We start from the raw sequence: 25,384 nt of genomic DNA, 5'->3' as shown, positions 1-25,384 counted from the left end.
TTAAGTCTGAACGATGTTTTATTTTTAAAAAATGATCAGATTCCCTCTGTTACATCCGTCTAAGACTCACTCTTGACGCTTGTCTCGGTCACGTGATACATTTATCCGTCCCACCCTAAAGGCCGGTCTGTGAAAATATTTTTTGACATTAAACCGGTCTGTGGCCCAAAAATGGTTGGGGAGCACTGCCTCAGACATCCATCTCTACCAAAAATCCAAGCCCACAGGTCTTCGAGAATCTAAACCGGAAACAGCCCCGAATTTGATCCTCCCTAAGTAAGCCCCAAGAGTCCACTCCTCAGCCCTTCCTCTCTCCAACGAGCCCGGCCCGCGTCCAGGCTAGGGTCCCGCCTCTCACCACGCAGGCTCAGCCTCTAACTCTGCACCACGCGGGCGCTCTCCCAGAACTCCCCTGTCAATCTCAGCTCTGTCTCCACCTCCCACTCTGCGGCTAGGAGTTCCGCTTTGTCGCCCCACCCGCTGCCGCTAGGGTTGTAGCGCTGGCAAGTCCAGTTGCTTCCCTTTCTGGCCCCGCCCCCAATCGAGGTCCTTCCTCCACGACCCTCATCTGGGGCCATCCACCAAATTGCCTGACGCTCATGGCAGCATAATGGGAGGCGATGCTTCCTTGTTTGTTTTCTTCGGCCTCCAGGACAACGTCTGATGCCCTATATGGGAAGATTCTAATGGGAAGAGGCACTATTCCTTATCCAAGCACCAAAGAAGAGTTTTCGACACCGGCGCGTAAACTAGATGCCTCGGGGCGGACCCCAACCAGGCCGTGGGGCGGGCCTCGCAAGCGGCGCGCGCTATAAAGCGGGACGCGCGGCAACTCGCGCACACCTTGGAGAAAGTGAGGCTGGGGTGAGAATGTTCTTAGACTTTGGCCTCGTTTCGTCTACTCGGTGGGGTTTTGGGATTTGGGCACGCGGGTCATGAGATGACCGGGGCTGCGGCGGGGTGGCCACGTTGTCGCATGGTTAGGATCACAGCCTTTGTGATGGCCCTGCAGAGCGACGCCTGGGGGTTCCCGGCGGGGCGGGCGATGGCATCTGGAGCGGGTGGTGGGTCTTTGGGGGCGCTCACCGAGGGAAGGACGCTTGCCGCCCGCATGCCCTCCTTTGTCTGCACGGCAGGCCGGCTGCGCCATTTCTGCACCCACGTTGCAGGCCTCCGCCATCTTGTCCATTTTTCATGGTGGGTGGGCGTGGGGGAGGGACACGCGTGTGACAGCGAGTTCTTGTCAGGTTTCCCCATCCGGTGCTAGCTGTACGTGCTTTCGTTACGGTATTGCTACTTTTTTTTTTTCCAATGCCAGGCGGCTGGCCTTTTTTTGCGACCTCGAACAGACTTTGAGGGAGGGAGGACCCCAGGGGTCACTATGGAGGAAAAAGTGGGGGTGGGGGTCTCGACGTGAATTACTGGTTTGTTTCTGAGAAGCAGGTAGTAATGGTCTTAAGAGAGAACAAATGAGGTCTTTGTTCACCTTCGGGAATCTGCACACAGTCACTCCAAATTAAACGTTAGTTCTGGGCTCATCTGTCCTGAAGGTCTGGGACATCGATGTCCGGGCTGCTGAGCAATGCCACGCCCCTGCCAAGGCGCCCAGCTTGCAGGCAGCAAGCTAATTTTACTTTTTATTGAAATCTTCAGAGACACAGGAAATATATATAAACCTAACAGGTCTGCAACATTTCACACTGTGTGTGTGTTACTTGCGCTTAGTGTTTTGGAAGTAAATGTCCTATTTCATTCCAAATAGTTATCACTGTGTCCCTAAAATAACATTTTCTACTTAAGAACAATGCCATTGTCACCCGTGATGTTTCCCCCTCTTGAAGTGCTGTTAGTGGGGTCTCTGTCCCTGAAGGTGAGTGGCCTTGAGGCCTGGATGCAGAAGGACTGGGGCTCCTGTGATGTTCAGCACTAAGCTCCGATCATCCCTGAAGACACAGTGCCCCCCTCCCAGGACCCTTGACACCTGGGGGTCTGAGGGGCCCTGGTGTCAATGTTCTCTGGACCCCCAAACTATTTCCTGGCCCACTCTCACCAAGCCCTTTCTGTGTTACAGGTATCTCTGCAAGCTGAGGGGCCACCCCCCACCACCCCAATCTTGGTAAGAACTCTTGCTCCCACTCCCTGACCCACCCAGGTCTAAAATCACCCACATTTGGGGTGACTTCACATACCCCCGGGACCTAATTTTTATGCCAACAGTCATGCTCAGTTTTTACATACAAACCCCAGCTCTGCTGTTTGTGGTGTCAGTCAAGCAGTTATACTCCTGAGCCTCAGTTTCTGTGTCTTTAGAGCAGACTCAATACACCAAGAGCAGATGAGTCTGTCCTCTCACAGTTGGGGGGAAGAGGCTCAATGTATCCTGCCTTCAAAGGAAAGGGCTGAGTTAAAGGAAATAACACAGGATGTAAAAGGAAGAAATATACATATATTTGGGTTGAGTGTGGGGAGACTAATCAGAAGTCTCATTTTCAGACTTAGCAGAAGAAAAACAATGGCTTGTAGCATTATCACTGTCCACTGCAGTTCTGTAGACTGGATACAGTGTATCTGTCAGCCATGCTGAGACAGCTTCCCATGAATCCCATGCACTTGAACTGATACAGTTAGTAAAGCTCCCTTTCATCAACACAGTAGCTGTTAAAGTGATACAATGTATCTGGCAAGTGTTTCAAAGACCTGAGTCATGAAATGGCCTGGAAACATGTTATCCAAAGAGCAGCAAGTGTTCTCAGCTCTAGGAGGGTTTCTCCCCTGTTCCTTGGATGTCAGGAGTGGAGAGAACACAGGTGAAAGAGGACAGAAAGCGTGTTCTCAGGGTTCTCAGCACTTGCTGGCAGGCCCTTTAGGGAGGAGAGGTTGCTTCCCTGGTGAGCTTAGATTGGGGTATGGGGTGGGGTGGGGTGGGGTGGGGTGAGAAGAGTATAGAAAGTCCCAACAGGCTGGGGAAGACCTAAGGGTCATTGACCATCTATTAATTTCTGAGGCATCCTGGTCCCACTACTGGCAAGATGGAAATGCTCTATTCTGTGTTGCCCAGCTGGGTAGCCACTGGCCCTGTGTGGCTCTAGACTACCTGAAGTGTGGCTAGTCGCAACTGGGAACTAGGTTTTTAAATTTTATGTAAATTTGAATGGTGTCTTTGGGGCAATACATTTCTACTGTGAAGGGTTTCTGGTTGGTAAACCGTAACTCTCACTAGGGAGTGTTTGCTGTGTTTAAGTCCTTTTGAGGATTAACTCCAGATCTTCCCCGGTTCCCATTGATGGGCCTCTAACCGTTCCCTGGTTCACAGAAAGCTCTGGTGCCTCCGCTTCCCCAAGTAACAGGGCAAGGAGTAACCAAGGCTGGAAGCTGTGCTGAGTTAAGGGGGTGCCTCCTCCATCTCACTGGATTCTGCCACCAGCCTGCCTGTCACGTGATTCCACTTTCAGGGTGGGGCTTAGGTCACTTCCTGCAATTCACAGGTGACACCCAGGGATAAGCCACTGAGGTGGTGATGGCGGTTGCCTCTTGGCAGCTCAAGGGCCAAGGATTGGTCATTTTTCCTGCCTGGATCTTTGAGCTCTTGTCTATGCCATCCCCTTAGGACTGTAGGCAGTGGGGCCCCCATGATGTCCAGCACTGGGCTCTGACCTCCCCTGAGGACACAGTGCCCCCTGGGACCTTTGACACCCAGGGGTCTGAGGGGCCCTGGTTTTGGGGAGGGATGAATGGGGGACCATGGTGGCCCTTGACCCACTGACCTCTTCCCTTCCCCCATTCCTTCCTGTCTGCAGGGGGTTCCTCCAGAAGAAAACAGCCCCACCATCCCTCTTGGTAAGAACAGAAGAGGCACCCTCTTATTAACACCATAATTATTCACTTTTTGATGTTATAAACTTATAGTTATTAAGATTTATAAATAATACTAATACTGATAAAAGATAAGTGCTAGGCACCTACTCTGAGCCGGACAGTGCTAAGCACTAGTTCAGCTAGTCCTCAGTAACCCTGCGAACTGGGCACAGGTTGTCCCTGTCTCGAGGCTGAGGACCTGCGAGTACACAGAGGCTGATTTCCCTGCCTTCCTCTCCTTTCTGAGACGGGGAGGGTACCTTCTGCGCCTTCACACGCATTGGGGGGCTGTACGGTGACGGGGTGCTCTCAGTTCCCATCCCTGCAGCTGAGGCCGCAGAACCAGGGAAGTTGCTTTCAACCCCACTTCTCCCTGAGGGCCCTTTGTGACTTGTCTGCCTGGCCGAGGTGGAGGTCCCAGCTAACAGTGCTGAGAGTCACCAGGGAGGTGGCAGGCTAGGGGTCATTAGTGCCGGCCCCTGTAACCCCCTGAATATTCATGTCAAACCTAGATTGTGTGGCCTCCACTGTGGGGACTGGTGGGGGGTGGTAAGGAGGTAGGTGCAGGAGCGGTTGGGATTAGATCAGAAACATGTCTGGGTGACACTTGATCAGGGACAGAAGGGGCTCCCCTTGGGGTCCCTGTGATGTCCAGCACTGGGCTCTGACCTCCCCTGAGGACACAGTGCCCCCCTGGGACCTTTGACACCCTGGGGGTCTGAGGGACCCTGGCTTTGGGAAGGGTGCTTGCCCTGTTCCCCACTGACCTCCCCTCCCCTACTCATCCTGCAGGCGGCTCTAGGAGGTGAAGGGCCTGGCCGTCCCTCTTGGTAAGAACAGAAGGAGCTGCCTTGTTTACGCTTCTAGAATGTAAAAATTTTGGTAACAATGGAAAGGCGAATGCTGAGCGCTGGGTTTATGGGATCTGCACAGTAACGCTGGGGAGTGTGGGGGAGTGACGGGGATTAGAAGAACGGGATGGGGTGTTGCAAGGACACATCCTGTGCTGGGGCCCCCATGATGTCCAGCACTGGGCTCTGACTTCCCATGAGGACACTGTGCCCCCCTGGGGCCTTTGACACCCAGGGGTCTGAGGGGCCCCAGCTCCAGGGAGTCGTTGAGGGGCTGTGACTGTTTCCCCTGCCTGATAACCTCTGTGTCCTTGCCCGCAGCTCCTGTGGCACCGCCCCTCGGGCTTCCCCCCAGGGCAGCTGCCACCATGGCCGAGAGAGCGCTGGCGCCCACCCAGGCGGGGCGGGGGGACCGCTACTACACGTACACCGAACTCCTGGCCATCTCCCGGCGCTTCAAGCAGAACCCCAACGAGCTCATGATCACCTGGATCCTGCGGGTTTATGACCAGGGCGGCTCGGCCCTGGCCCTGAACTCCGGGGAGCTGGCGCTGCTGGGCGACCTGACCGGCGACGCCATCTTCAACTACCACTGCAAGGGCCTGCGGGGCGGCTGCCAGACACTGCTCACCTGGCTGCTGCAGGCCTGGCGCCAGCGCTGGGAATCCTTCGTGCACTTCGAGGCCACCGAGCTGCCCTTCCGGCCCTGGACCACCATGGAGGAGGGCATCCAGCTGGTGCGCGAGCTGGGCATGCTGGACTGGGTCTACCGTGAGCCCGTCTCGCCGCCCGCAGCCGAGCAGGTGCCTCGGCCCGCGCCCGAGGACGTGCCCTTCACACAGGGCCTGCAGCGCCGCCTGCTGACCGCCGCCCCCTCCGAGCTGCGGCTCTCACTGGTCAGCCTGCTGGTCAAGGGCATGACGGTGCTAGAGGCAGTGATGGAGATCCAGACCATCGCGGACGTCGGCCTGCTCTGGCGCCACAGCCAGCCAGGCCGCGCCAAGCTCATGCTGGGGCCCAACCCTACGCGCAAGGACCTCCTGGGCTGGCTGCTGAGCCACGGCGTGCCCAAGGAGAGGGTGGACAAGCAGCCCACCAAGGTCCTCCTGGAGCTGTACATCAAGGAGGCCAAGCGCAGCCGTGGCCACCCGGCCTATGTGCTGGGGGAGGAGCAGCCCCCACCACCCTACTCAGACCAGGCATGTGGGGAGGAGCCCCCTGTGCGCCCTGACTAGGAGCCTGGGAAGGAAGCTGGGGAGCTGGGGCCCCTCTGGGGCAGAGGCGATCAAAGCCCCTAAGCGGTCCCAGGGTGGACTGAGCAGCTGCCCACCTCCTGAGCCTCCTGTAAGCAGGCCAGCCCACATAGTTTTTGAGGAACCCAGAAGAAAGTGTCCTTGTCCCTAGCTACCCCATAGGTGCCACCGGCTGGCTGGACACAGTGGCTCCTTAGAGACCCACAGGCTTGTTACCCTTTAGCCCTGATGGCGTGGGTCAGCACCCACCCCTCTGCCTCATGATCCCCAAAACACTACAGGCCCAGTGGGGAGACCCCACGGCCCACAACATGAAGTTGGTACCCTTTTTCTTAAGGTTATTTTTTTTTTTATGTATTTTTATTTTAAGCATATACAGCACTTGGTTTTAAGGACACTTTTGTCATGGTTTTTCTCCTAAGACTTGATGCTGCAATGCCTTCCCCTTTTACAACAGACTTGCTGTTGCTCACCTGGGGACAGGGCTGCCAGGCCTGTCTAATCGATCCGTCTGGTGCATGTGTGGTCCCTGGCCCGTGTGTGGGTTCAGGGTGTTGGGGCCAAGAGTCAGGCATTTGTGAGGGTGGGCAGCCCTGGCAGGTGGGGTGGGGGTCAGGGGACTGAAATAGCTCGCATAGCCATCTGTGGCCTGGTGCTCGATGCAGCTTCCAGACGAAGCCGAATCCAGAACCCTCCTAGGGCACAGGCAGGGGTCATGTACAGTGTGTGTGGGGGGGCTCCATGAGCCATCGCGGCAATCTGCTGAGGAGAGGGCTGTGCACACATCACCCATGGGATCCACTTGGCAGCCGGGCAGGGGAACTGTGAGCACATGGTTGGATCTCAGCAAGAAGCTGATCTCTTCCCAGGACCAGGAAGTGCAGAGGGCGTTATGGGACGTGGCTGCCTTTCCCTTCTAAGGCCCTGTGGCCCCTGCCTCTGCAGAGACATTAGCGAGTAGGGTGTCTGGGGCCCCTCAGCGATGGGGGCTCCCTTCAAGGTCCCTGATCCCCTGCCCACAGTGCTGGAAGGTGGGCAGACCTAGATTAGGCTGACAGCTCCAGCCCTTTTCCTCTCACAGTTCAGGAAGGATCTACACCAGAGGTCTCAAACTCGCGGCCCGCCGAACAATTTTGTGCGGCCCGCAAACTAATCCATGAACTACAGTTTTGTGACACTGAAAAGTGTTGTGTAACAGTTGCCTTTTGTAGACCTAGTGCGGCCTGCCGAACGGCTGTGATCTTGCTCTGCGGCCCACATGCTGAGTTGAGTTTGAGACCCCTGATCTACACTGATCCCCACAGAAAGGTTGGGGGGTACTGGTAGCTTGGAGTGACTTACAGCCTCAACCCCACACACACACCCCTCTGATCGCCCCCGTAATGGGTACCGAGTGCTTGCTGCACGCAGACATCCCATCCCCCCCCCACCCCCACCCAGTGCTCTAATCTGGGTGTTCACACTTTTGCTCAGTGGTGCTATGCATGTGGGGCAAGGCCAGACCAGCAAATCCCCAGACTTTGGAGCCTGGTGCCTGGCATGTGGTGAGGAGGGGTTGAAGGCAGGAGCCTAAGATCTGGCCTGCAAGCCACACACCTGGGCCCCAGCGAGTGCCCATGGCCTACTGTTCTACTGTTAGGTGTGGGCTAGCTTCCAATTTGACTGAGACCTAAATTTTACAGTTCATTTAACTTAAATGGCCATAAGGCAGCCATGAGAGCATGGTACCCGCCACACACACTGCTGGTCCTGGGAGGTTAATTTCAGAGGCTGTGATCTGACAAGTATGAGTCTTGGCTCTGCCAAGTGAGCTGGGAGCACAGAGAGGTAGGTCACTTGCTTGGAGTCACCCTCGGTCAGTGCTGACCAGACGGGCCCAGGTCTGCACTCAGGAGCAGAGAGGACTAAGGGTGCTGTCGTCTCTAGGGCCATGAGTCTGAACAGTGTGACCCACAGGGGCTCACCTGGCAGGCACAGCCTTGTTAACAGGATCATGTGCTCATAACGTCCTCACTGCATGCTGCCATGCCTGTAGGGCAGCGTGCATAGAAGACGTCCATACACGGGCACTCCACCAGGCAACAGGCCACGTGTGCACAGGGACTCATCACAGACACATACACCCTGTACACTCATTAAAGTGCAGAAACGCTCACACCAGTGTAAATACATGAACCACACGCCTGGACGAGCCTGTGCATGCACAGGTGCAGACTCCCACATAGAACCGCTGAGGGCTTCCAGGCTGGGTGCCTCCGCCTTCCCCACACACACAGTAAGTCACAGAGCCAGCGCAGCAGGTGAGCAGACATGTTGGGTCCAGGGGCAGCAGTGGGGGAGGGGTGCGGTCTGGTTCACACGGGGTCCCCCCAGGCCCGCAGGCAGCCAGGTCTCCAGGCCAGCAGGCCCAGCCCCAGGCTCAGCACTGCCAGCACGGCCACAGCCCCGGCCAGCAGGGGCACCACAGTGGCTGCAAGGAGAACGTGAGCAGTGGTCAGTCTCGGGATTTGACCTGTCCTGCGCCCACCCAACGCCAAGGGCCTCACCCGTGGGGCTGGCCGGCTCCTGGGAGCCATGGCAGGGCAGTCCGTGAGCCGGAGGCCGGGCCGGAGCGGTCAGCTGGTGGAAGCGGCCCAGTGGGCAGGGAGCTGGGCACCCAGGAAGGCTGAGACTCAGGGGCAGGCTGGCGGAATTGTTGCGGTAGAAGAGGGAGACGGTGACATTCCTGCAAGGAGAGGGGGCAGTGGCACCCGGGTCCAGGTCCCTCCTCACCTCCAAGCCCAAGCCACTGAGCTCAAATCTGGGAAAGAGCATCCTGCATGCAGGAACTGACCCCTTATCGGGCCTGTCAACCTCCGGATGGCGCCCAGGCCACTGCCTGGGCTGCGTCCCCTGCCTGCCATCCACCCCTTCTCCTGAGAGCCCTGCCCCGCCCGTCCCCCTCAGCCTCCCCTCCTCACCCTGCATCTTCATCTGGGTCCCCGAGGCGCCTCCGGAACTCGAAGCCAAGGCAGGCAGCGTAGGGTGGGGTGTGCCCATCGTAGAGGCCCAGGGCCCCTTGGAGGGCCAGCAGGGTGCTGTCGTGCTGCCGGCAGAGCAGGGCTGAGATGGCACCTCACGTCCTGTGCTCTAGGCGCCTGCATCCAGCTGCCTCCCAGACCCCTTAGACCATCACCCCCCAATCTGCTCACCCTGGGGGCTGTCCCAGCAGTTACAGGGAGTCATTTAATAAAGATTGGTCAAATGGATGCCAAGCATGCTTGGAAGCTTAAACAGCCCATCTTTTTATTATTATTATTATTATTATTATTATTATTATTATTGAGAGGCAGGGAGGTAGAGACAGACTCCTGCTTTTGCCCTGACCAGGATCCACCTGGCAAGCCCCCTGTGGGGCCATGCTCTGACCATCTGGCGCCGGGCTTTTTTGCTCAGCAACTGAGCTGTTTTAGCACCTTAGGTGAGGCCATCCTCAGCACCCGGGGCTAACTCGCTCAAACCATTCAAGCCATGGCTGCGGGAAAGCAAGAAAAGTGGGGGGGGGGGGCGGTATGGAGAAGCAGATGGTCATTTCTATGTGCCCTGACTAGGAATCAAACCTGGGACTTTCACACACTGGGTTGACACTCTACTGCTGAGCCAACCAGCCAGGGTGACAGCCCATCTTTCTAGAAGAGCTAAATTCTTTCCCTCAGAACACCACCACCTCCTCCCCCCTTCCAGATGCTATACCTCGAGTGATATGTGGTCCAAGAGTATACTTGGCAGATATGAGTTGCCCAAGGTGGTGGGCTGAGGTTCCATTGAGACCACCAGCTCTTCTTCACCCACCCCACCATCCTGTCATCCTTGCGCCTACGTGGCACTCACTGCCTCCCTCCCCAAAGACTCACAGCTGAGTACATAACCATCTTGAGGGGCAGCCCCAGGCGCTGGACCCGGGAGAAGTTGGCGAGGATGGCTTCCAGCAAGATCCCTGAGATTCAAGAACAGGGTGTGAAAGCCCCAGAGGGAGCTGCCCTGGCCCCCAGCCTCCCAGCCTCCCAGCCCCACGCCTCACCCCCTGTCAGCTGGGCCTTCTCTGCTGCCCGGGGTGGGCCCACATGTGCCCCAATATCCAAAGCCGAGATCTGGGCTAGCATCCTTAGGACATCTGGGGAGGCCCAGGAGGGAAGGGGGAGACCGTGAGCTTGCTGGGGAGAGACGGAGCGAGGACAAGGTGACCGGGATGTCCTGAGTTCTCCCACCCTCCCTGTGCTTGTCCCCATAACCTGCCATCCTCTCTCCACCCCCCAATCGGAACCCCTTATGAGCTGGGTCTGGTCAGGAAGTTGTGGGTTAGGCAATAGTAATCACCATCATTTCACAGTCCAGAAACCTTTATCTGAAACCCTTGGGGCCAAAGGTGTTTCAGAATTCAGACTTTTGGGATTTTGGACCAGTCAGATGGTGTCAATACCACATACCTCCTCACATCCAGCAGGGTCTGGGGTAGCCCCTTAATCATATGCATTGCTAGTCCACTATGCAATTAGAAACACCCCCACAAAGTGGGGGGACCCAGCATGTGAAGAGCATCACGCCATTGCAGGTCAGCTCCTGCTGCCTAAGTGTGGGTTGGGGCACATTTTGGAGAACGGAACCACAAAGGAGGAATTGCAAAGATGTAGTCTCGAACCCAAGTGCCGGCCTCACTGTTCTAAGAACGTTGTGTGGGTTCACCCATTTTGACCTTCACAGCAACCCCAGGTGGTGTCCATACAGGTGTCACCAGCCCCATTGTGCGCATGGGGAAACTGAGGCACTAAGGGTTCAGTGACTTGCCTGAGGGGACATGGGTATTGAGTAGCAATGTTGGGATTTGAACCCAGATCTCCTTAACCCCCTGGCTGGGTGGGAGAGGCAGGGGGCTCACCTGACACATCAGCGTGTCCAGAACCTTCCAGGCCCTGCGGAGCGGCTCTCCAACCAGTGAGAGCCCTGTGCAGTTCTCCAGGTGAGACAGGAAGTCCTGGGTGGACCGGGCCAGGTGAGTCTGGGGGCCCACCACCGCCCCGCCCCTCCGGGTCCCACCAGCCCCACTCACCGTCCAGCCCTCCAGGGCCGCCTGGTACTCGGCAGCCTCTGTGGCCTCACGCAGCAGCTCCCGGTATCGGGGACAGCTGCGCGTGGGAAACCTCAGCAGCTGGAGGAAACTGAGGCTCAGAGCAAATGGCAGCACGACTGAGGGTCGGGGAGTGGGAGCTGTGCGGCCCTGTCTCTCCCAGACCTGGCTGGGCGGCAGGGGCCAGCGGCTCACCCGGGACAGCTCGGTCCCAGGGGAGGCCTCAGGCTCTGAGCCAGCTCCGGCTCCCAGGAGCCGCCCCCCTGACGCCTGGCACTGCTCTCCAAGTCTCTGGCCCTCTCCTCGGGGTCTCTGTCTCTCTCCATTCCTCCCTCCCCGCCCCTGGCCCTGTCCAGTCCCCTGACCTTGTCCTCGGCGGCGGGCACCGTGTGCACCGGGATGGGCCTCCAGGAGGCCTCAGGGCGTCCCGGGGCGGCCTCGGGAAACAGCCCTGCGAGATTGGCCTGAGCGCTCTCCAGCGTCCGGTCGAAGTCTGTGCTACGAATGTACACCTGGGGGTGGGGGAGGGTGGGCAGGGGCATGACGGTCACAGGGAGGGGGTGGGGGTGGGGGGGATTGCAGCAAGGGTCAGAGATTCGCTGCGGCAGCAAACCGAAAGCTTTGGATGCACTTTGGACTCGAAGTTCAGGTGTCAGTACATGTCTATCAAGGTCAGAGGTCAAGAAGAATGCTCCTCATCGGGGGATGTCAGATGACAGAAGAGGAGATAGGAACAGAAAGTCAGACTTGATGAAGGGTAGAGGTCAAAGGTTTGAGATCAGAAGGGCAAGTCGATTCAGTGAAAGTCAAAGACGGTCAAGTTTTGGAGTCAGAAAGTCTGGTGTTGGTGAGAGAAGACAGAGGTAAAAGCCAGAGTTGATGGAGGTCAGAGGTCAAGGTGTCTCAGGTTGGGGTGGGGTCAGAGATCAGGTGGGTTAGTCAACGATTCAGGGTCAGAGATCAGACATAGGGTGCAGATCAGGTTGATGGGGATTAAAGGCCAGAGGTGGAGGCCCAAGGAGATCAATGGAGTCAGTAGGGGTCAGAGGTGGGAGGTCAAGAGGCCAGGTGAAGGTCAGCATGGCCGTACCTCCTCCCGCCGGAACTCAGGGCTCAGAAAGGTCTCATAGCGACTCCTCAGGAAGCGGCCCAGCTCCAGCTGCTGGCGGACCCCTTCCTGTGGACAGAGCAGGCTCAGCAGACCCCTCCCCACCCGGCCCGACCACTCACACCCAACCCCAGCTTCTCACCAAGGTCAGCTGGCCCAGGCCACGCGGCCACAGGGTCGAGAGGGCCTCCTTGTGCGGGTCAGTGGGATAAGAGGCCAGCGGGGCCCGGTCGCCATGGCGGAACACCTGGGGAGGGGACTCGGGTCAGGGCTGGCCTGGAGGAGGAGAGGGGCCAGGAGGGGGCGGGGGCACCTCACCACAGCCACGAACACCAGGGGTCCTTCCAGGAGGGCCGGGGGCAGCAGCAGCAGGAGCAGGAGCAGGAGACAAACAGCCGGGTGGCGCCGAAACCCTGGCCCGGCCATGGCCACACAGCCAGACGCTGAGCTCAGCCCGCGGGCTGCCACAGTCCCACCTGCCCATTACCTCCCAGCACCCCCGCAAGGGCAGGTCCCAGCATGCCTCCCCAGGAGCCAGCTCCCCCGGGGCCTTCGCCAGCCTCAGATTAACCCGCTGACTAACCCATTTAGTCTTTACCACAACCCCAAGTGCTACTGACACGGTTATCACCATCCCCATTGCGCAGATGGGGAAACTGAGGTGCCAAAGGGGTAAGTTGTTTGACTGAGGGAACACCGCTAGTGAGTGGCAGGCAGAGCTGGGATATGAACCCAGGTGCTCGCAACCTGGGCACAGAGGCAAGAATACCTCCACCTCCCGCCCCACGTTCTAGACTCACAGTCTTTGCTCTCTTCTCACACCCTGCACCCCACTCTGTTCCTTTTTCATCCCTTACATGTTGGGGCTCTTTGAGGGTCTCTTGGGCTTCGTGGAGATGTCCCCTTCTTCTGGTGAAGAATCAGGATGTTCACCCACGGCTGGCCAAAGTCACCCTGGAATTGGACAGGCTGAGTTCAAAACCTAATTTCACCATTTACAAGCCGTGTGACTTTGGGCAAATTACTGCACCTGTCTGTGCCTCAGTTTCCTCATTTATGAGACAGCACCATGTGAGAGTTGCTTTGAGGGTTAAGCATGTTCCAACATGTTCAGTGCTCTAGAACCAGGTCTTTACACGGTAACTACTAAACAGTGTTATGTATTGCTTTGTAACCAAATGACCCTAAAAGTTAGCGGCTTCAGACAATAGCCCTTGATTCTCTTTCACAGTGCTTGTGGGTCAGGAATCTGGGGTGATTCTGGCTCAGGGTCTCTCAGGAGGTTGTAGTCAACCTATCCTATCGAGCAGAGCTACAGTCCTTGGAAAACTTGGCTGGGGATGTAAGAGCCCTATGGAAGCTGAATGATGCCGCGAAGCAGCGCAGCTAGTAATTCCAGGTCATATACATATACGTATACGTACAGAGATAGAGATTGATATCCACCAATGACCACAAGTGCGCCATGAGCATTTATTTTAGTGAGTAGGCAAATTTGCAAAGATGGGCTTTGGGGGTTTTGGGGGTCAACTGCCCATGTCCCTCTTTATTCTGTGTTTCCAGTAAGCTGGAGGTCAGTTCTAAGGATGTGATGGACAAAAGAAGTAAAGTGTTGACAGAAGTGGCAGGATGGCCCTGGCTGGGTAGCTCAATTGGTTGGAGTGTTGTCCTGATAGGCAAGGTTTCCTGTTGGATCCCCGGTCAGGTCACATACAGGGAGCAACCAGTGAGTGCATAAATGAGTGGAACAAATGAATCTCTCTCTCTCTTTCTCTCTCTCTCTCTCTCTCTCTTCCTTCCTCCTCTCTCTTAAATCAATTAAAAATAAAATAAAATAAACTTGAGCCTCAAAAAAAATTTTTATTTTTATTTTTAGTAGTGGGAGGGCTGGCGGAAGAAGTCAGCATCTTACCCCAGCGGGCTATGAGAGTCACGGCCGCCTCACTGTCCCTGCGGCCCAGGGATGAGGAGGCAGCTGCCTCCGCCACGGTTTCTATACGGTGTTGCTCTCAGCCCCAAAACTGGTGACCAGGCTTCAGAACGTCCAGTCCAAACACCGCTGTGCCTCAGCCTCGCGTCTGGCGGACCCTGCTGGAAGAAGAGGTGCCTGGGACCCCGCACCTGCTCATTCTGCTTCCAGACCCCTCCGGCCATCAGAGCCGACCATGTGCCGCCCCTGCTCACAGCCCTCCCGGGGCTCCACAGCACCCCCCGGGCAGAGGGAGACAAACTCGTCAGTGTGGTGTTGGGGGCCTGGACCTTCTTGTCTCAAATGTCCCTGTCCCAAGTTCAGGGCATTCTGCACCCAAATCCCCACATCCCCCAAGCCTCAACCGCAGGGTTCCTTCTACCCAGAATACCATTCTCCCTCACCATGACCACCATTCTGGTCTCCTAGACAACCCCCTCTCAGGTTCTGGTGGCTGATCTCCCTGCTCTGTGTCAGAGGCCCCAAGTAAAGCAGAGGGGAGGTTAAGTGACTGCGACCGAGGACCCATGGCCATGAACTTTCAAGAAGTAAGGAGGGATCTGGGTGGGGAGAAGGGAGGCTTGCGGCAGGGAAGTGAGGGGATGGGTCCTGACCTCCGAACCCCCTACATACACACAGAACGTAACGATGGCCATTGCTGTGTTCACCATCCTCGCCTCCATCTACTTCTTCAACAAGGTGAGCGGGGAGAGGACTAGGTGGCAGGCTGGGTTTCTGCCAGTTGGGTCCCCATTTCATCGGCCTAGCCTCTCTCTCTCTCTCTCTCTCTCTCTCTCTCTCTCTCTCCTTCATGTCTCTGTGTATCGCTGTCTCTCTTCCTCTCTTAGGCTCAGCAATGAGAAGAAACAGAACAGCTTGGTCCAAGACCCCTGCCTCTGCCCCAACCATGACTCTGGCCTCTGAGACCAAATAAATGTAACTGAATCAGCACATCTCCGTCCCACCACCTTGTGCTGGCTCTGCTGGGGGCCAGGCCTCTGCGTCACAGGGAGCAAAGGCCGGGGACCCAGACTCCCAGGTCTGAGGTGAAGGGTCCAGAACTTGGGTTCTGAAGGATGAGTAGGCATCAGTCAGAAGTATTTAGGGAGGGTGAAGGGTAGTCCAACTTTGGGTGCAAAAGCAGAGAGGAGGACCCTGGCTGGTTGGCTCAGCTGTAGAGCGTCTGCCTGATGTATGGAAGTCCTGGGTTTGATTCCAGGCCAGAGCACATAGGAGAAGCTCTCATCTGCTTCTCTACCCCTCCCCCTCTCCTTCCTCTCTGTCTGTCTCTTCCCCTCCTGCAGCCAAGGCTCCATTGGAGCAAAGTTGGCCCAGGCGCTGAGGATGGCTCCATGGCCTCTGCCCCAGGCGCTAGAATGGCTCCGGTTGCAACGGAGCAGCACCCCAGATGGGCTGAGCACTGCCCCCTAGTGGGGCATGCCCGGTGGATCCTGGTTGGGCACATGCAGGAGTCTGTCTGCCTCCCCGTTTCTAAGTTGGGGGAAAAAAATACAAAAAATAAAAAAGGGCACAGAGGAGGGAAAGCGCAGGGCTGATTCATCGCCAGGCTGCTGTGTACACCGATTTCAACTCTTCTGTTGGAGTCCTGATTTTCTTGCCAATCAGACGAAGATAAAAACCATTGTTCCCTGGCCCAAGAAGGCCACAGCAAGGACCGCCTGAGATTAAAGACGAGAACAAAGGTGATAAGCAGCAAAAGGTCTGTAGTTATCACCTTTGTCATTATATCGATACATCTTTCCTGCAGAAATGTCCAGATACCCAAGACAGAGACTCCTATGGGCTCCCTGGATACCTGTCTCCCTTCCCAACAGGTGGGATGCTCTGAGTGACACCTAAGCCTTGGGTTGATACTTAGTCACTCTCTCATCTGAAAAGAAACAATTTCAAGTCAAGCTCTGAGAAGGCAACTTCTTAACAGGATGACCAAACATGCTGGGTTTCGCGGGAAGGGCCTAGAAAATTCTCATTAGGGATGGAATCACTGTTTCGCTACCATTTTCGCTGGGGAATTCCAAACACTCTGGACCAGTGGTTCCCGCATTCTTGGTAATGGCCAACCTCTTTAATTGTCGAACGTCCTGACCTGGACGGTCTTACATCTAGGCAGCCCCGGTTGCAATGCTCTAAATAACCAGAGAGGGGCAGTGTTGGACTAGTTTCCCAGCCAGAAGTTAGTCCAGCTCCGGGAGGGAAGTGTGTCTCTGCAAAACCAGTATCCTGAAACTGGGAGAGGTGGGGAGCATCCTAGCTGCTTCCACCTCCTCAGACCCTGCCCCCCACCTCCCTGCCTGGTTTGTCCTAGACCAGGTGTCCCCAAACTACGGCCCGCGGGCCTCATGTGTCCACCCTGAGGCCATTTATCTGCCCCCCCCCCCCCGCCGCACTTCCGGAAGGGGCACTTCTTTCATTGGTGGTCAGTGAGAGGAGCACTGTATGTGGCAGCCCTCCAATGGTCTGAAGAACAGTGAACTGGCCCCCTGTGTAAAAAGTTTGGGGACCCCTGCCCTAGACTGTTGTCTCAACCCCTCATCTCTCCACCCCTCACAGGGGTCTTTCCACACCCAATGGTGACCTTCTGCCTCCCTGCTCACAGCCCCCCATGGCTCCCCAGGCCCCTGGAACAAGCATCACAGCCCCTTGGCCTGGCATTAAACACTGTATGACCTGCTTCCCTTCAGTCTTTCTTTTTTAAAAAGTTCATCCATCTCTTAAACCCCCTCCATGGAACCATTATTCTTAACCACATATAACTCAAAGGGTTTTTTTTATTAATTTTGTTGATTTTAGAGAGAGGGGAGGGGAAAGAGAGCGAGGGAGATTTATTGTTCCATTTATTTATGCATTTATTGGTTGATTCTTGTATGTGCCCTGACCTGGCCACTCCTGACCCCCTACTACTCTCTCCTCCCACCCTTGGTGGCTAGAATGGGGAGCTTGAGGAGGGGCACCCAGAACAGAATCTAACTCCTGCTGTACCCCCACTGTGAATCTTGGCCCTCTCTGCTTGTAAAACAATTGATTGACAAAGAAGTTGGTCTTTGTGTCCCCCAGGCTTTTCAGCCACTTAGTGCTCAGTTCCTTGGTCCCCTGGGAGCTATCGGGGTTGCATTTTCACAACCACAGGCGCTGGAGACAGATGGTGCTCAGCCCAGAGGCCCGTAGGTTTCCCTGGGGGGCTTTTGGAACTCCCAGAGCCTGCCCCCAGCCTCGCCCACTAAAACCACACCGCCTGCGGTTGGGGCCTGTCCATCGATCGGATTTTAAAAGCTCCCCTGGAGATTGTAATGCACAGCCCAAGTCAACAGGCATCACGAGATGTGGTTCCTGAAGACAGAAAAAGATAGATTCCCCCTGCGGCTCAGTGCGTTTCTGAGGCAGCCCCGTGGTCACAGCGGAAGACTCAGAACATAGAACAGAAATGAATCTTCAGTTTAGATACATTTGGGAGTTTGGACATGAAACACGTCAAACAACATGGTTCGCAGGGCAGAGGCATGGCAGGGGCAGCTGGGAGGCAGGTGAATAATAACCAAGGCCCTGAGGACCCGGGAAGCCTGGAGCCCAGTGCTGTCCTGGGCCACCCCGTCAACCGAGAGGACCACGGAGTCCGGTGTGCATGGGATCTTCCCAGGTTGGGTCCTGAAAGCCCCACGTCTGGGAGTTGCACAGTCACAGGGTTACAGGGTTGGTTGGTGATCTAGTTCCCACCCGTGTCTATATTCCTGGCTTTGCATCCGGACCCACATCTCTCTGTCTCTCGCTGGGCTCTGTCTCCCTGTCTGTCCGTCGGTCCGTCTCCCTACTTGTTTTCCCCTCCTGCAGACCAATGCCAGCTCTATTTCCACCTGTCCCCCGAGCTCTCTCTGTTTCTGTCTCTCACTGGGTCTTTGTCTCCATATCTTTTTCTGTCTCATCTTCCACTTGGTCCCTCCGGGCCGCCTGACCTGTCTCTTACCTCATCTCCCTGACTTGGCCTCCATCTGCAGCCATACTACCCAGTCCTCTCACATCAGGGTCACACCCACTGCTCCCTCCAGTGGCTCTTCTTCCACTTCATTTGCTCTACTCCTGGGTCTCCATCCCCCTCCATGTGGGTCTCCATGCCCCTCCATCTGGGTCTCCATCCCCCTCCATCCGGGTCTCCATCCCTCTCCACCTGGGTCTTTGTCCCCCGTTCTCTGGCTCTCTGTCCCCCTCTCTGGGTCCCTACCCGCTCTTCTCCCCCCCCATCCACCTCACAATCTCTCACTACCTCATCGTCTCACGTTCTCCAGAGGTTGGAAAGATGGCCAGCACTCCTCTCTCTGCTCTCTCTCCCTCCCTGTTCCCACCCCCCCAGGAATTTCCCTCAGGTCCTCCTAGAAAGGCTGGGTCTCCATCTCTAGTGCCCGACCCCACCTGCGTCCTCCTCACACTCTCCCCCTGGGCAGGACCAGAGGGCCCCGCACAGCCGCTGCCTGAAGGCCTGGTCCCCGCATGCATAGAGCAGAGGGTTCAGACAGCCACTGGCACCCACCAGGATGAGCCCCAGGGGTCTGAGCAGCACCCAGACCTCCACCATGTCCAGCCTGGCCTCTCGGACCCCCACCAACCTCAGCAGAAGCAGCAGGTGGAAGGGGAACCAGCAGAGAAACAACATGGCCCCCGAGGCCCAGGGCACCCCCAGCAGCGGGGGCCTCCCCGTGAGCATCGCCAGGTGCAGCCTGGCCTTCAGGAGGCTGTGAAGGGTGCCCAGGACCCCCAGAGGCACCCCGAAGCCAAACACCAGCAGGTTCAGGGCTGGGTTGGCGGGGAAGATGGGCGGCTCTCCTGGCTCCCTGGCCGATGTCCAGTTGTAGGGCTCGGCCCGGTTCACCCAGCCCTGCAGGGCCCGCACCCTCAGGATCAGCAGAAGGAACCAGAACCCTCCGGCCCAGAAAACCACCCTGCGGGTGGCACGGTGGTTCAGTGCCCAGGCCGGCCAGAGCACCAAGGCGCAGCGATCGGCGGCCGCACGGGTCAGCAGGCGGCCACTGGCGTAGAAGGTCAGGAAGGCGAGGCCAGGGTCCATGTGGCGGAAGGTACCACCCAAGGGCCAGCCGGAAGGTGTCCAGGTGAGTACCAGCGGCAGGAGGGCAGTGAAGGCCATGTCGGTGGCGGCCTGGTGGCCGAACCAGGCTGCAGACAGCAGGGGAGGCAGGCGGGGCCCGGTTGCTCTGATCACAAGGCTGTGGCTGGCCACCTCCAGCAGGTAGGATGCGAGGGTGACCAGGCAGTAGACGAGGAAGAGGACAGCCTCTGGTGGGTGCAGGAACCCCGGGGGTGCGGGCCGCTGAGTCTCTGAAGGGGCCTCCATGGGCCAGATGGCACTGTCGGGACCCACAGGCCTCCACATCAGCATGTCCCACACTTGTCCCTCCAAACTTCCCCGGGTCTTCCATCTCAGGGACATCCTCACCATCCACCCAAACCCGAGATGCTGGCCTCTCCCTTGTCTTCCCTCACCACTTGTCTCACTCCCTGCCCTGTCCCCTGTGCTCTGTCCCACTGCCCTGACCGGGCTCAAGTGGCCGCCACACCTGAGGACTCTGCTCAACCTCCACCCCAGCCTCCCTGCCTCCAGTCTCCACCCCCAGTCTGACCACCCCTGCTCACACTCCTCCCATGGCTCCCCAGTACTCCTGGACAAAGTCTCAGCCTGTCCACTGGAGGCACAACCCTGGTGCTCTGGCCCTGCTATCCCCTGCAGTCCCTTCTGCCCTCAGCCTGCCCGCTCTCCAGCCCCACGCCCTTCTCCATTCCCTCAGGAAGCCTGTACCTTCAAGGACTTGCTGTGCCAAGTCCTACAAATGTCCACTTTTAACAACGCTGCCTTTCAGGTGGGGAAATTGAGGCTCAGGAGGGCGATTCACTTGCTCAAAATCAAAGCAGACAAAGCAGAGACCACAGCCTGGATTTGAACTGATGTCTGTGCAACCCGAGGCTTGGATGTGAACTCGGGAGACCCACACCCAGGTCCTGCTCTGTTTGTGAACCTCAGTTTCCCCACTCTGCTCCTTTGTCGTCCTGAACTCACCAGCAGGTGGGGGACAGGTGTCTCCCAGGGCTTCAAGCAGGAGCTGCAGCTGGGTCTCCCCTTGAGGACGTGGGATGGAGAGGAGCGGGCAACTCACAAGAGGACGAGAGAGGATGTGGAGGCCAGGGCCTGGCTGGAAACCAGAGGGGCGCCCACACAGGGTCTGAGCACAGCCTCAGTTTCCCCACCTGTGAACTGAAGGATTCACTTGTTCGCCTGGACTCTCTCTTCCCATCGCCCCAGGATAAGGTCTGAGTCCTTCAGCCTGGCATCTGCAACCTTACCTGTTGTGGCCCCGCCTACACAACCAGCCTCAGGGCTTACCACTTCCCTTCCTTCTGCTCTGGAGTTCCTGAAACAAGCACCATGGTCTCACACACACGTGCACACACCCAGACTTTGTCCTTGCTGTTTCCTTATCCTGAAGCACTTTGCTTTACGCCATCATTTCAGCTGGCAAACTCTTACTCATCCTCCAAAACCCTATTGGGTGCCACCTTTCCCAAAAACCCTTCTCTGTCGACTAATCACCTGAACAAAATGAATCAGGTGTCACCTCTCTTGTCTGTAGGATCTCTGAGAATGGGTTCATGCTCCACCAATGACAGGAACTAGGTTTCAACTATATTTGGGGCAATGTGCTATGACCTTCAGATGCACCATTTTAACTTATTCTTTCAAGAACACTATGACAATAATGCTATTGTCCTTATTTTATCAAGAGGAAAAACTGAGACACAGAGCATAGTTACATAACTAGGCCACCCTGTAAATGAAGCAGCTGAGACAGGAATCCAGGTTGACTGACTCTAGGATCTGAAGTCTTAATTATTGTATCATGTTGCCCAAACAAATACATATTTAATGAATGAATGAAGAAGTCACCCTTGAACAACCAACCCACAGGAGGCCTCAGAACATATTTGCACAGGAAGCTGATGCTCTGGAGAAAGACCAAGAGGAAGGAGCAACTAAAAGCCAACCATGCGAGGCAGACAAAACCTCAGATTACTTCTCCAAACAAGAGCTGGCCGGGGCTGCAGGGCTCAGGGCAGGCTGAATGAATACCGAACTAGGCATCCGGAGGTGACCCACCTTCTCACCCTCACCCTGCATCAGCCTCCCAGTATGACTCAATGGCTCAGGCATCCCAGAGCCCATTTTCTCCACTGGAGAATGAGGATTCATCAAGAATCCTGTGGCCCTGGCCAGTTGGCTTAGTGGTAGAGCATAGGCACAGCATGTGGATGTCCCAGGTTCGATTCTCGGTCAGAGCGCACGAGAGAAGCACCCATCTGCTTCTCCATCCCTCTCTCTCTCTCTCTCTCTCTCTCTCTCTCTCTCTCTCTCTCTTTCTCCTCCCCTCCCACAGCCATGGCTCAATTGGTTCGATTGGTTTGAGACCATTGGCTCCAGGTGCTGAGGATGTACCATTTTAAATTATTCTGAGCCTCCGCCTCAGGCAATAAAAATAGTTCAGTTGCGAGTATGGTCCCAGATGGGCAGATCTTTGGCCGCAGATGGGGGTTGTCAGGTGAATGATCCCAGTTGGGCGCATGTAGGAGTCTGTTTTTCTATCTCCCTTCCTTTCACTTGGGAAAAAAAGAATCCTGTAATGAATCACATCTGCCATCGCAGACCATCCTGTTGGATCTTTCCAAGGGCTCCCTGCAACCCTCCCAGCATTCCTTAAACACGTTGCTCACTTCCACCACTGGGCCTTTGCACCCGCTGTGCCCCCTGCCTGGAATGCCCCTCATATAGTCTCTCTTTTTCTTTTTTACCATTTATTTAGTTAGTTAGTTAGTTTATTCATTTTAGAGACAGGAGAGAGAGAGAGAGAGAGAGAGAGAGAGAGAGAGAGAGAGGAGCAGGAAGCATCAACTCCCAGATGTGCCTTGACCAGGCAAGCCCAGGGTTTCAAACTGGCAACCACAGCATTCCAGGTCAATGCGTTATCCACTGCACCACCACAGGTCAGGCACCCCTCATATATTCCCCTAGCCACTTCAAGGCATTCAGGTCTCTGCTTAAGGTCACCTCACCCAGTGTTGTCACTCACTCTCCGCTAAACCTTCCAGGCTTCCCGTCCATTGTATTGGCAAGCGTATTTGTTCCAATTTCTGTCTTGTTTCATTGTCTGCACCCCTCTCTTCAACACTGTGCCACAGAAATGTCACTGCATAACAATGCTTGGCACATAGTACAAGCTCAGTAAATATTGTTGAATTAAGGGATGACGAGTGTAAGAGTTCCCAAGCCCATTGTGGTAGGCAGAGTTAATGGTCCCAAAGAGGTCCACGTACTAATCCTCAGAACCTGTTTGTCACACAACCTGGCAAAGGGGAATTAAAGGTGCTAAGCAGATGATCCTTAATTAGGGAGAGGACCCCAGGTTATCCAGTTGGGCCCAGTGTCGTTACTGGGGTCCTGGTAAGTGGAAAAGAGAGGCAGAGAGAGGGAGACTCTGCCCTGCTGGCTTTGAAGATGGAGGAAGGGGGCTCTGGCACATGGCTCAGTGGAATGAGCAGCAGCCCAGCTAATGGATGTCCTGGGTTTGATTCCCAGTCAGGGCACACAGGAGAAGCAACCATCTGCTTCTCCCCCATTCCCTCTCCCTCCTTCTCTCCCTCTTCCTCTCCTGTAGCCTATGGCTTGGTTGGTTTGAGCATGGCCCCAGGCACTGAAGATAGCTCCATGAGAATGTGACAGCCTCAGGCACTAAAAATAGCTCAGTACTAGAGCATCGGCCCCAGATGGGTTTGTGGGAGCAGGGATCCCAGTCAGGGCACATGTGGGAATCTGCCTCACTATCTCCCATCCTCTCACCTAAAAAAATAAAATAAAATAAAAAATTAAAATTAAAAACCTAAAAAATGGAAGACAGGGCCATGAGTTGTGAAGTGAGGACAGCCTCCAGAGCCCAGGAAAGGAAAGGAACTGGACTACCTAGACCCAGTTAGAAATGCAGACCCCCAGTATCAAGACATAAGTGCATGTCATTCTAAGTCACTAAGTTTGTGGAACTCTGTTGGAGACAGTCATAGAAAACTCACGTGCCCATTTTATAGGCCAGAAAATGGAGGGTCTCTGAAGGCCTCACAGCCACAAACTGCTGAGTCTGACTCTGGGACGACAGGGATGTAGGACGTTGGGGACAAGCCACAGAAAGAGAAGAGTTTGGACCCAGGATGGCCGAAGGAGAAGCCTGGGAGGAGTAGCCAGGCTGTGGTGGGAAAGGTGGGGCTGACATTCTGGAAAGAGGAAGAAATGGGAGTCCGGAGGGGAAGTGGGTGCTACACTCTGCTGTCCTTGTCCTGTGGCCCCTGTGGGCCTCAAAGTGTCCCAGACTGGTAGGGGGACAAGGCAAAGGAGGAGGAGAGGGGGTCCCATTCACTACCAGCCTCTCCCTCCCTTCACTCCCTCCAGCCCTTTCTGGCCTGGCCTGCCCCTCCTCTACCCTGTTTCCATCTCTACCCCCTGGGTCTTGCTCAGGCCTCTTTTCCCCTGCTGGACCTCCATGCTTGCCTTCTCCTGGCCTCTTTATACTTCCTCAAGGTCCCCAGAGTGATCTTTCTACACCTGACATTGACCCTTCCCCTCCCCTGCTCACACACTTCCCATGGCTCCCCAGTGCCCCTGCACAAAGCTCCAGCCCCTCAGCTTGGTTCACTGAGGCCCACCAAAGCCCCCAGCTCCACCTCCCATGGCTTTCACCTTGAGCTCTGGGACCTGTACACCTGGGACCTGCACACTTGTTGCCTGCACACCTAGGACCTGCTCTGTCACAGCTATGACCTGCACACCTAGTACCTGCACCCTTGGGACCTACTCTGTCGCAGCCATGATCCCCGTGGTTGCTCACTGTCAGTGTCCAGCTCCGCGGCCAGTCTGCTGCCCCTTTGAGAATAGGGCCCTGGTCTGACTCCTCTAGGGTCCCCAGCTTCGCTCTCCACCCAGGAGGACATCGTTAACACTTTAAACTCAGGCCTCAGGCAGGTCAGCATGAGACCGAGAGGGTGGAACAGTGCCTCCTTCACCACAGGACACGTCCCAGCAGCCCAGGAGCAAGGGACACAGAAGCAAATGAACCAGCCAAGGCTCAAGGCTGTCACAGGGCCAGTCCTCACTGTATTCTACCGGAACAAGAGCAGGAACCAGGAGACCCACAGCACGCAAGTCAGTCCTGCTCCTGAGACTGAACCACCCTCACCTCCTGACCCCGAGACTCCCCCCCACCCCACCCCCACAAGGATGCTGAGGGTCAGGAAGCTGGCAGGGCCCAGCAGCAGGAATAGAACCCCCGACTTGGCAACAGAGCCCGGGAGGGTTTCAGATCAGAGGGAAGGTGTTAGGTGTCAGAGGGTGAGGAGTCTCATGACAGCTATTTTCCGACTTTGATGACAGTCTGTCTGTCTCCCACAGCTGGGAACATATCACACCCGGCAGACTGGGGCTCCGCCTCCCCTCTCTCCTTGTTGACAGAAACGGAGGTAGTGATTAAGAGTGTGATCGCCTCCCTCCTGCCTGGGAAGTGAGTATCTTTCCCAGGATCTCTCATCAGGGCTGTCTTTCACAGGCTGCGAGCTCTGAGCTCTGAGGGCAGAGGCTGCGTTCTTGGCAGGCACCCATGCCTCCCAGGAGATGGTAGAGATTTGTACATACTGTGTGCTTAGTGCACATACTGTGTGCTCAGTGGATACATGTAGGCACAGAGGGCAGAGTATGGTGTGAGGTGAGGGTTGTAGGATCTGAAGGATGAGGCATGACAGCCCCTCTCCCTCAAATGGAGGCCCCCTCCTCTTCCTCCTTCTCCTCCTCCAGGGTTAGTCTCTCTTCACCTTCTTACCTCCAGTGCCTAGAACCAAACCGTCCAACTGACAGGCACTCGTGAACCATGACGGAATAGATAACCGGGTAAGACCATTCAAGTCCCAACACAGTCTCGCTGGGTGACCCTCGGTAAGTGATGTTCCCTCTCTGGGCCTCAATTTCTTCATCTGTGCACTGGGAGTAGTGGCGAGATACCACCTGCGGAAGTCTGTATGGGCTGCTAAGGCTGTGGAAGGGACTGGTGCGCAGGTCGTGACCCACACCTGTGAGCAGCTTTTGTCTGGGGACCAAAAGAGGGACTGCCTTCATGGATTCTCACAGAAATCTTATTA

The 25,384-nt window shown here is 56.1% G+C and overlaps 3 protein-coding genes and 4 non-coding genes across 9 annotated transcripts; 5 read left to right on the top strand and 2 right to left on the bottom strand.

Annotated features, from left to right (window-relative positions):
* Window positions 1-823: 823 nt before the first annotated feature.
* On the top strand, window positions 824-6,354 carry LOC136399172 (Friend virus susceptibility protein 1-like). 3 transcript variants are annotated; one of them, XM_066374109.1, is made up of 5 exons: window positions 824-864; window positions 2,072-2,116; window positions 3,798-3,837; window positions 4,648-4,685; window positions 5,028-6,354. In XM_066374109.1, the coding sequence occupies exon 5, from the start codon at window positions 5,075-5,077 to the stop codon at window positions 5,939-5,941; it is 867 nt and encodes a 288-aa protein (XP_066230206.1). In that variant the 5' UTR covers window positions 824-864; window positions 2,072-2,116; window positions 3,798-3,837; window positions 4,648-4,685; window positions 5,028-5,074; the 3' UTR covers window positions 5,942-6,354. The 3 variants fall into 3 exon arrangements, with proteins under 3 accessions (XP_066230206.1, XP_066230208.1, XP_066230205.1); XM_066374111.1 differs by lacking the exon at window positions 4,648-4,685 and having other exon boundaries at window positions 830-864; XM_066374108.1 differs by lacking the exons at window positions 824-864; window positions 4,648-4,685 and adding an exon at window positions 934-979.
* Window positions 1,906-2,000, top strand: LOC136401672 (small nucleolar RNA SNORD88). The gene has a single exon (XR_010750686.1). It is a non-coding gene; the product is annotated as a small nucleolar RNA SNORD88 (small nucleolar RNA).
* LOC136401669 (small nucleolar RNA SNORD88) lies at window positions 3,622-3,712 on the top strand. The gene has a single exon (XR_010750683.1). It is a non-coding gene; the product is annotated as a small nucleolar RNA SNORD88 (small nucleolar RNA).
* On the top strand, window positions 4,492-4,584 carry LOC136401671 (small nucleolar RNA SNORD88). The gene has a single exon (XR_010750685.1). It is a non-coding gene; the product is annotated as a small nucleolar RNA SNORD88 (small nucleolar RNA).
* LOC136401670 (small nucleolar RNA SNORD88) lies at window positions 4,865-4,956 on the top strand. Its single transcript, XR_010750684.1, has one exon. It is a non-coding gene; the product is annotated as a small nucleolar RNA SNORD88 (small nucleolar RNA).
* A 1,959-nt stretch (window positions 6,355-8,313) lies between the features above and the next one.
* Window positions 8,314-12,597, bottom strand: ACP4 (acid phosphatase 4). The gene is made up of 11 exons (XM_066374107.1): window positions 12,490-12,597; window positions 12,314-12,418; window positions 12,154-12,240; window positions 11,429-11,575; window positions 11,046-11,144; window positions 10,875-10,970; window positions 10,020-10,152; window positions 9,853-9,935; window positions 8,920-9,044; window positions 8,506-8,684; window positions 8,314-8,429 (listed from the first exon to the last, which is right to left on the bottom strand). Exons 1-11 carry the CDS (start codon window positions 12,595-12,597, stop codon window positions 8,314-8,316), a joined length of 1,278 nt encoding a protein of 425 aa, XP_066230204.1.
* Window positions 12,598-18,545: 5,948 nt separating this feature from the next.
* On the bottom strand, window positions 18,546-19,544 carry GPR32 (G protein-coupled receptor 32). Its single transcript, XM_066372567.1, has one exon. The coding sequence runs from the start codon at window positions 19,542-19,544 to the stop codon at window positions 18,546-18,548; it is 999 nt and encodes a 332-aa protein (XP_066228664.1).
* Between the last annotated feature and the right edge of the window lie 5,840 nt (window positions 19,545-25,384).

This window comes from Saccopteryx leptura, chromosome 3 (genome assembly GCF_036850995.1).
Source record: "Saccopteryx leptura isolate mSacLep1 chromosome 3, mSacLep1_pri_phased_curated, whole genome shotgun sequence".
In the NCBI taxonomy this organism is placed as follows: domain Eukaryota; kingdom Metazoa; phylum Chordata; class Mammalia; order Chiroptera; family Emballonuridae; genus Saccopteryx; species Saccopteryx leptura.
The sequence above is the reverse complement of the archived record's forward strand: the minus strand, read 5'-3'. Positions and strand labels throughout refer to the sequence as shown.